General features: G+C 72.6%; 1 protein-coding gene across 1 annotated transcript in view; it reads left to right on the top strand.

Annotated features, from left to right (window-relative positions):
• Window positions 1–8,038, top strand: part of LAMB2 (laminin subunit beta 2) — a gene marked incomplete at its 5' end in the record, with an annotated part of 19,423 nt that extends 11,385 nt beyond the window's left edge. Inside the window, 25 exons of the mRNA XM_085309807.1 lie at window positions 309–497; window positions 583–762; window positions 864–976; window positions 1,076–1,155; window positions 1,243–1,378; window positions 1,527–1,682; window positions 1,789–1,916; window positions 2,011–2,131; window positions 2,333–2,525; window positions 2,602–2,745; window positions 2,851–3,082; window positions 3,155–3,318; window positions 3,405–3,629; window positions 3,908–4,122; window positions 4,200–4,296; window positions 4,380–4,752; window positions 4,825–5,009; window positions 5,101–5,333; window positions 5,401–5,604; window positions 5,684–5,828; window positions 6,149–6,356; window positions 6,452–6,593; window positions 7,269–7,445; window positions 7,531–7,690; window positions 7,769–8,038. Coding sequence (XP_085165933.1) covers window positions 309–497; window positions 583–762; window positions 864–976; window positions 1,076–1,155; window positions 1,243–1,378; window positions 1,527–1,682; window positions 1,789–1,916; window positions 2,011–2,131; window positions 2,333–2,525; window positions 2,602–2,745; window positions 2,851–3,082; window positions 3,155–3,318; window positions 3,405–3,629; window positions 3,908–4,122; window positions 4,200–4,296; window positions 4,380–4,752; window positions 4,825–5,009; window positions 5,101–5,333; window positions 5,401–5,604; window positions 5,684–5,828; window positions 6,149–6,356; window positions 6,452–6,593; window positions 7,269–7,445; window positions 7,531–7,690; window positions 7,769–7,905 — 4,337 coding nt within the window. The remainder of the gene's footprint in view (window positions 1–308; window positions 498–582; window positions 763–863; window positions 977–1,075; window positions 1,156–1,242; window positions 1,379–1,526; window positions 1,683–1,788; window positions 1,917–2,010; window positions 2,132–2,332; window positions 2,526–2,601; window positions 2,746–2,850; window positions 3,083–3,154; window positions 3,319–3,404; window positions 3,630–3,907; window positions 4,123–4,199; window positions 4,297–4,379; window positions 4,753–4,824; window positions 5,010–5,100; window positions 5,334–5,400; window positions 5,605–5,683; window positions 5,829–6,148; window positions 6,357–6,451; window positions 6,594–7,268; window positions 7,446–7,530; window positions 7,691–7,768) is intronic.
• Window positions 8,039–8,866: the final 828 nt, after the last annotated feature.

The raw sequence follows: 8,866 nt of genomic DNA on the forward strand, positions 1-8,866 counted from the left end.
GCTGCATGCCAGGGTCGGGGTGCTGCATGCCGGGGCTGGGAACCGGGGTCGGGGCGCTGCATGCCGGGGTCGGGGTGCTGCGTGCCGGTGATGTGTGCTGGGGTCGGGGCGCTGCATGCCGGGGTCGGGGTGCTGCGTGCCGGGGCTGGGGGTCGGGACGCTGCATGCTGGGGTCGGGGTGCTGCGTGCCGGGGCTGGGGGCTGGGGTCAGGGTGCTGCATGCCGAGGTTGGGGTCGGGGTGCTGCATGCCGGGGCTGGGGGCCGGGGTCGGGGTGCTGCATGCCCCCCCGCGGTGCCGGCCCCGCAGGGTGCGACTGCAACGAGCACTCGCGGCGGTGCCACTTCGACATGGCCGTGTACCTGGCCACGGGGAACGCGAGCGGGGCCGTGTGCGACGGCTGCCAGCACAACACCATGGGCCGCCGCTGCCACCTCTGCAAGCCCTTCTACTACAAGGACCCCAGCAAGGACCTGCGGGACCCTGCGGTGTGCCGAGGTGGGGCTGGGGGTGCTGGGGTGCCCGGGCAGGCGCCCGAGGGTGCGCGGCCGGCCGCGGGTGCTGACGCTGCCTGCGCCCGCAGCCTGCGACTGCGACCCCGAGGGCTCGCTGGACGGCGGGCTGTGCGACGCTGCCGACGACCCGGCCCGGGGGCTCCTCGCGGGGCAGTGCCGCTGCAAGGAGCACGTGCAGGGCCCCCGCTGCGACCGCTGCAAGCCCGGCTTCTTCGGGCTCAGTGCCGCCAACCCGCAGGGCTGCCAGCGTAGGTACCGCCGGCGGCGCCGGCTCCCGCGGGCTCTGGGGCACCCGCCGGGGCTCGGCGTGTGGCTTGGCCTTGCCGGACACGGCTGGCTCTCTGCGTAGGGTGCCAGTGTGACCCCCGCGGCACCGTGGCCGAGGGCAGCCGGTGCGACCCCGTCAGCGGCGACTGTCTCTGCAAGCGGCTGGTGACCGGGCGCAACTGTGACCAGTGCTTGGTGAGTGGGGCTGCTTGCGCAGCTGCCCGGCGGCCGCGCGCGGTGCTCGGGGGCACGGCGCCGGAGCCGGGCGCTCGCTGACGCTCTCGCTCCCTGCAGCCCGAGCACTGGGCACTGAGCCACGACCTCCCGGGGTGCCGGCCCTGCGACTGCGACGTGGGAGGCGCCCGAGACAACCTGTGAGTTTGGGGCTGGGGGCAGCGGCGGGGCACCCTGCCAGCGTGCAGCGCCAGGGCTCGGTGTTGAGAGTGCCGTCGGCGTGCCAGGTGTGCTGCGGAGACGGGGCAGTGCCGGTGCCGCAGCCACATGGTGGGACGGCGGTGCGGCCAGGTGGAGCCCGGTTTCTACCACATCAACCTGGACCACTACACCTACGAGGCTGAGGATGCCCGGCTGCAGCAGGTGAGGGGCCGAGCCGCCCCCGGGCAAGCTGGGCACTGCGGGGAGCTGCAGGTGCCCAGGCTCGTAGGCACCCTGCCCTGCAGCAGAGGGGAGCGATGCCTGCGGCCAGGGTGCCCTGCGGGGTCGCATCAACTGCCCCTCGCACCAGGGCTCGGTGGTGGAGCGCGAGCCCCCCGCGGGCCGCCCGGCCTCGTGGACGGGGAGGGGCTTTGCCCGCGTGACGGAGGGCAGCTCGGTGGAGTTTCACGTGGGCAACGTGCCCTTCTCCATGGAGTACGACGTGGTCATCCGCTACGAGCCCCAGGTGAGCCGGGCCGGGGAGGCTGAGCCGCGTTCCCGGCCGAGGGGCCGCGGTCAGCGCGGGCCGGCGAGGCTTTCGGGGCGGCGATTGCCCTGTTCTCTGCCTGCAGCACCCAGAGCCCTGGAAGGAGGTGAGGCTGCGGGTGCTGCGCCCCAGCCCCGTCTCCGCCAGCAGCCCCTGTGGAAACACCATCCCGGCCGACGACCAGCTCTCCGCCAGCCTCCCGTCCGGCGCGAGGTGAGCACCCCGCCGGGGCCGGGCCGAGCTGCCCGGGGAGCCGGAGGGGCAGGGGGAACCCATCTGCCCGTGCCTGCCTTCTGCTGCCCCGCAGGTACGTGGTGCTGCCCCAGCCCGTCTGCCTGGAGAAGGGCGTCTCCTACACCCTCCGCCTGGAGCTGGGCTGTGCTGCAGCCCGGCAAGAGCCGCCCTCCGCCAGCGTGCTCATCGACTCGGTGAGGGGCGTCCCCGGGGGGCACCTGGCTGTGGGGGCCAGGGAGGGTGCACAGGGTGGCTGCTTGGTGCACGGGGTGCAGCGTGGAGCAGGCTGGGCATTGCGCAGGGTGCATGTGGGGCAGCTGGGTTGCGCACAGGATGCACCCGTGGGAGGTGAGGGGAGAGATGAGGGGGGTGTCCCGATTCCCTGTCTCCCCCAGCTGGTGCTCCTGCCCCGTTACTCCTCCCTGGAGATGTTCATCGCAGGCGACCCCAGCGCCGCGGGGCGTCGGGAGACCTTTGAGCGGTACCGTTGTGCCCAGCACTTCCACGCCGTGGGGCAGTCGCCCGTGGCCGAGCCGTGCTCCAGCCTTCTCAGCAGCATGTCGGCCGTCCTGCACGACGGGGCGCTGCGTGAGTACGGCCCCGCGCGCGCGCTCGCGCCCCGTGGCCGTGGGGCCGCCGCGCTCACGCCGCGCTCTGCCCGCAGCCTGCCTCTGCGACCCCCAGGGCTCGCTCAGCGCCGAGTGCCGGCCCCAGGGTGGGCAGTGCCAGTGCAAAGCCAACGTGGTGGGGCGCCGCTGCCACCGCTGCTCCCTGGGAACCTTCGGCTTCGTGCCTGGCGGGTGCCGAGGTGAGTGCCCCGAGGAGGAGCCGGGCGGCTCCGCGGGGACGCGCGGGGAGGGACGCTCGGCGGCGGCGGCCCCAGCGCCGACGCTCTCGGCGCCCTGCCTCGCAGCGTGCCAGTGCAGCAGCGAGGGGTCGGTGAGCAGCGTCTGCGACAGCACCACGGGGCAGTGCGCCTGCCGCGAGGGCGCCCACGGGCTGCGCTGCGACCGCTGCCAGCCGGGCCACTGGGGCTTCCCGGCCTGCCGGCCCTGCCAGTGCAACGGGCACGCCGAGGACTGCGACCCCCGCACCGGCGCCTGCCTGCGCTGCCGCGACCACACGGACGGCGAGAGGTGCCAGCGGTAAGTGGGGCGCCGCGGGCTGGGGCACGGTGCCACCGGCAGCTCAGGCTCCCGCTCACCGCCTGTCCCCAGGTGCGCGGCCGGGCACTTCGGGAACCCGGCGCTGGGCTCCGGCCAGCACTGCCGGCCCTGCCCCTGCCCCGAGGGGCCCGGCAGCAGCCGCCACTTCGCCACCTCCTGCCACCAGGATGGGCACTCCCAACAAGTCATCTGCCACTGCAGCCCTGGGTACACAGGTGGGTGCTGGCGTTGGGGAGCCCCGAGGGCGGCCAGGGGTGCCCTGCCCCAGCTCCCGGCACTGCCCAGCTCGCTGTGCCGGCAGGTCCCCGCTGTGACGAGTGCGCGCCCGGGTACTACGGGGACCCGCTGCAGTTTGGTGGGCGCTGCCTGCCCTGCCAGTGCCACAACAACATTGACATGACCGACCCGGACGCCTGCGACCGGCGCACAGGGCGCTGCCTGCGCTGCCTCTACAACACGGCGGGGCCCCACTGCGCAGAGTGCCAGCCCGGCTACTACGGGGACGCCACGCGGCACAGCTGCAGGCGTGAGTACCCGCGCTGCCAGCAGACCTGCCTCCAGCTCCACTGCACGGCCCGGCCCGGCCCCAGGGACCCTGCACGCCCACAGCCGCCCCCTGCCCATGCACGCTGTGGGGGGGGTGCCTGTGGCCCTGCCTTGCTCCTGCCCCCATCCCTTTTCCATCACCTTCCCCATCCTATCCCTGCCCCAATCTCATCCCTGCCCCAATCCTTTCCTCATCCCATCCCCACTCCCATCTCCACTCCCATCCCCACTCGGTACTCAGCACCTATCCGGTTGCAGGTTGCTCTTGCAATGCACTGGGCACCGACCCCAGCACCTGTGGGCCGCAGCAGTGCCAGTGCGATGGGCGCAGCGGGCAGTGCCGCTGCCTGCCCCACGTGGAGGGTCAGAGCTGCGACCGCTGCAGCCCCAACTTCTGGAACCTGGGCAGCGGGCAGGGCTGCGAACCCTGCGCCTGCCACCCCCAGCACGCCCTGGCGCCCACCTGCAACCAGGTGAGACACCCTGGGGACGGGCGGCGGGGGTGCCGGGGCGCCCAGCACCGGTGCCAGCCTCAGCCTCCCTGTTTCAGTTCACGGGGCAGTGCTCGTGCCAGCCGGGCTTCGGCGGCCGGACCTGCGCTGACTGTCAGGAGAACCACTGGGGCGACCCACGGCAGCAGTGCCGAGGTGAGAGCCGGGGCTGCCGTGGGGGAAACGGCTCCCCCGCCGCGGCGAGGCTGCAGGTGCCCTGACGCCCGCTCTCCCCACAGCCTGCGACTGCGACCCCCGCGGCATTGCCAGCACCCAGTGCCACCGCGGCAGCGGGCACTGTGACTGCCGGCCCGGCGTCTCAGGCGTCCGCTGCGACCAGTGCGCCCGGGGCTTTGCCGGCGCCTTCCCCGCCTGCCAGCCCTGCCACCCCTGCTTCGGGGACTGGGACCGCGTGGTGCAGGACCTGGCTGCTCGCACCCGGGCGCTGGCGCAGCGGGCCAGCCTGCTGCAGCACACCGGCGCTGCCGGCGCCTTCGAGGGCACCTTCCGCCAGCTGCAGGAGAGCCTGGCCTCCGTGCAGGCCGTCGTCGCTGCCCGCAACGCCACAGCGGCCACTGCCACCCACCTGATGCGCACCGTGGACTGGCTGCGGTGAGCGCCAGCGCTGGGCGCGGGTCCCCAGGGCGGCCCTGGCAGCGGGTTTTCACCCGTTTTGCCTCGCAGGCAGCAGATCGGGGAGGCCACGGAGAGGCTGACGCGGCTGGAGGGCGAGCTGACGGCCGCACAGGATGCCAACTTCAACGCCAGCCATGTGCTGAGCACCGTGGACCGGGGCGCCCGCGCCCTCAACCACAGCGTGCAGGAGCTGGGCCAGCGGCTGCACACCCTCAAGACCTCCAACTTCCTCGGTGAGGAAGTCGGGAGCCCCGTGCCGGGGGGCCGCATCGGGGCAGCAGGGCTGTGGCCGGGGGTCTCACAACTCCCGTGCCGCCCCCCCAGGCGCCTACGACAGCATCCACCAGTCCCACGCGGAGTCGCAGGAGGCCGAGCGCCGTGCAGACAGTGCCACCCACGGCCCCGCGAGCGCCTCGGCAGCCACGCGGCGCCGCACAGAGCAGCTCCTGGCCAGCCGCCGGGACGACTTCAACCGGCACAACGCAGCCAGCCGGCGGGCGCTGACGGAGCTGGCGGCGCGGGCACAGGCGCTGAGCCTGCAGCCGCTCAACGAGAAGGTGAGGGGCACGGGGCAGGGACCGAGGACGGTGCCCAGAGCCTCCTCGAGCCTGCGCTCCCTTCCAGGTGTGCGGGGCTGCAGCCGACGCGCCCTGCTCCGAGAGCCCTTGCGGAGGAGCTGGGTGCCGGGACGAGGACGGGGGACAGCGCTGCGGGGGACTGAGCTGCGGCGGGGCCGTGTCCACGGCTGACAGCGCGCTGGACCGGGCACGCCATACCCGGGAGGAGCTGCAGCGGGCCGCCGGCGACGTGGCCCAGCTCTCCCACAAGGTGCGTGCCGCGGGGCCGGCGGGCACTGGGCTGCGCAGCCGAGCCCGTCGGGCGCTGAGGGTCTCTGGCCCCTGCCCAGGTGGCCGAGGCCAAGGGGAAGGCGGATGAGGCCCGGCTCCAGGCACAGGCAGCTCTGGACAAGGCAAACCAGACCAGGGCCCGCATGGAGCGCTCCAACAAGGAGCTGCGGGAGCTCATCAGCCACGTCAAGGCCTTCCTGAGCCGTGAGTGGCGGCATGCAGCGGGGGCCGGCGGCCCCTGCCCGGCGCTGCATGGCACCGCACTGCCTTGCATGGCACCGCGTGGCACCGCGCGGCCCCTGCACTGCCCGTGGACTGTACAACCCTGCACAGCATCGCGCAGCACAGCCCCAGCACTGCCCTCCAATTCCCCGTTGCCCCTGTCCCCCTGCACTCCCTGCCCCACGCTGCCCTCCCCGCTGCCTGGCACCACCTCCCCTGTCCACCTGTGCCTCCCGGGCGCCCGCGACCCTGCGCCCCTCTGCCCCGGAGCACCACATGGCACTGACGGCTCCTGCCCGCAGAGGAGGGGGCCGACCCCGAGAGCATCGAGGTGGTGGCCAGCCGGGTGCTGGAGCTGTCGCTGCCCGCCTCACCGGCCCAGATCCACCGGCTGGCCGAGGAGATCAAGGCACGGGTGCGTGGCCTGGCCAGCGTGGACACCATCCTGGAGCAGACGGCCGGCGATGTGCGCCAGGCCGGGCAGCTGCTGCAGGATGCGCAGAGGTCCAGGTGAGCGTGGGGCTGGGACGCGCGCCGGGGGGACGCAGCCCTGCCAGAGACCTGGGCCCCAGCAGGTGCTGAGGCTGCGGCCGCCCCGGCTGCAGGTCGCAGGCGGAGGGCGTGAGGAGCACGGCCGAGGCAGTGCGGCAGGCGCTGGAGGAGGCGCAGCAAGCCCAGGGCACGGCTGAGCACGCCATCCGTGGTGCCACCAGCGACATCCAGCACAGCGAGAGAGCACTTGGTGTGGTAAGGGTCTCTTTCCAGCTCCCCGTGGCTTCTGTCCTGTGGGAACAGGCAGACTCCCATCCCTACCACCCAGGTGCCCTGATGGTGTTGGTCTCTGGCACATGGACACCTTGGCAGTGTCCATCCAAGCCCTGGGGCACCCTTATGCCGTCGGTCCCCACCATGGGGGTAACCTCATGGTGTCCGGCCATACTATGTGGGTACCCTGGTGGTGTCCATCTATGGTCTATGGGCAACCTGACGGCATCTGTCCCTGCTACGCAGACTCCCTGACAGTATCCATTCCCACCATGTGGGCACCCAGGTGGTGTCCATCCCTGCCATGAGACACCTTCATGCCAGTGGTCCCCACCATGTGGGCAACCTCATGGTGTCATTGTCCATCAAGTGGGTTCCCTGGTGGTGTCCTTAGATCCTTGGTCTAAGAGCACCCCAGCAGTGTCTATCCTTGCTGCACGGACAGCCTGACGGTGTCCGTCCCCCCAGCATGAGCACCCTGACGGTGTCCATCCCTGCAAACACCCTGAGTGTTTGTCCTTGGTCTGTGGGCACCCTGGTGGTGTCTGTCCCTGCTGCACAGACACCGTGACTGTGTCCGTTCCTGCTGCACGGACATCCTGGTGGTGTCCGTCCCCACCACATGGGCACCCTGACGGTGTCGGTGCCGGTGCCCAGATGCAGGCCCAGATGACGAACGCGGAGCAGCAGCTGGCCAGTGCCATGGAGCGGGTCGGGCTGCTGGACCGGCAGGTGGATGCCTTGAAGGTGAAGCGAGCCAACAACAGCCTGGTGGCCGCCCGAGCCGAGGACACGGCCGGCGGCGCGCAGGCCCGAGCCGACGAGGCCAAGCAGGCAAGCGAGCCAGGGGCTGCGGCGGGGGGTGCGCGGCGGGGCTGGGGGGCGGCGGCGGCGCTGACGCTGCCCTCTCGCGCCGCAGCTGCTGGAGGGGCACCTGCGGGACCGGTACCGGACGGCGCAGGAGCTGGTGCAGCACCGGGCGCAGGGCGCGCTGCAGGCGGGGAGCCGGGCGGACCAGCTGCGCGCCGAGGCCGCCGGGCTGCTGCGCGAGGCGCAGAGCAAGCTCCAGCGGCTCCGAGGTGAGGCGGGGGCCGGGGCCGGGCGAGGGGCCGGGCCAGCGGCGCCGTGTTGACCCCCGTCCTTCCCCGTCTGCGCAGTGCTGGAGGAGGCCTACGAGCAGAACGAGCGGGTGCTGGACGCCAAGGCGGCCCAGCTGGATGGGCTGGAGGCCAGGATGAGGGACATCTTGGCCACCATCAACCAGCAAGTCCAGATCTACAACACCTGCCAGTGAGCGCCACGCTGGCCGGACCCCTGCCCGCCCCACGGGGCCGTGTCCCTGCCCCTGTGCCGCTGGGGCGGCGGGCACGGGCTGCCCCGGGTCCCCAGGGTGCTGCTCACGCCTGTGAATAAAGCTACAGCACGAGGCTGCCTGTGTCCCTGCGCTGCCCTGGGCTGCCCGCGGGCCCCAGCCCGGGGCGCTGGGGGACCGGGGACACGCTGCGGGGCTGGGGGGTGGCGGTGTGGGGCTGGGGTCCTGTTGTGGGACACTGTGGGGCAGGGTGACATGTTGGAGCCTGTGGCTTGGCTGTGGGGTGGGGTGACAGTGTGGGGCTGGCTGACACACAGCCCCGTTGTGGGGCAGGGTGACTGTGCAGCAGGGTGACATGCTGTGGGGCTGGGGGTTGGCTGTGGGATGGGTGACACCGCAAGGGGGTGATTTTGTGGGGCTAGGGGCTGGCTGTAGGGTAGGTGACAGTGAGGCTGGGTGACACGCTGTAGGGCAAGGTGACAGTGACAGCGTGGGGCTGAGGGTTGGCTTTGGAGGTGGGTGTCACGGCAGCAGGGTGACACTGCGGAGGGGTGACCCTGTGGGGGTGACACCGCGGGGCGATGCCCGCCGGCCGTTGGCGCCGCGCGGCCAAGCCGCCGCGCCCGTTGCCATGGCGACGCCGCCGGCAGCGCCTGGAGCCGGGTCGCGCCCTTGCCCGCCCTTGGGGGCGGGTCGCCCCCGCCGGCGCCGCGATGGCGTCACCGCCGGCGTCGTTGCCATGGAGCCGCCGTGCCAGGCACCGGCCCGGGGAGGGGGTCCAGGCTAGCGGCCGGCCCCAGAGCGGGTCACATGACCACTCCCCCCCACGCTCCTGCGTCACGTGGTCTCGCGAACCGGTTTCCGGAAGTGCGTCACGGGCTCGGGCCTGTCTCCTGAGTCGGCCCGCTCGGAACTTCGGCTCGAAACAAAACAGAGCGGAGCG

This window comes from Rhea americana, unplaced genomic scaffold (genome assembly GCF_003343005.1).
Source record: "Rhea americana isolate MKP2758 unplaced genomic scaffold, rheAme1 scaffold_303, whole genome shotgun sequence".
NCBI lineage: Eukaryota > Metazoa > Chordata > Aves > Rheiformes > Rheidae > Rhea > Rhea americana.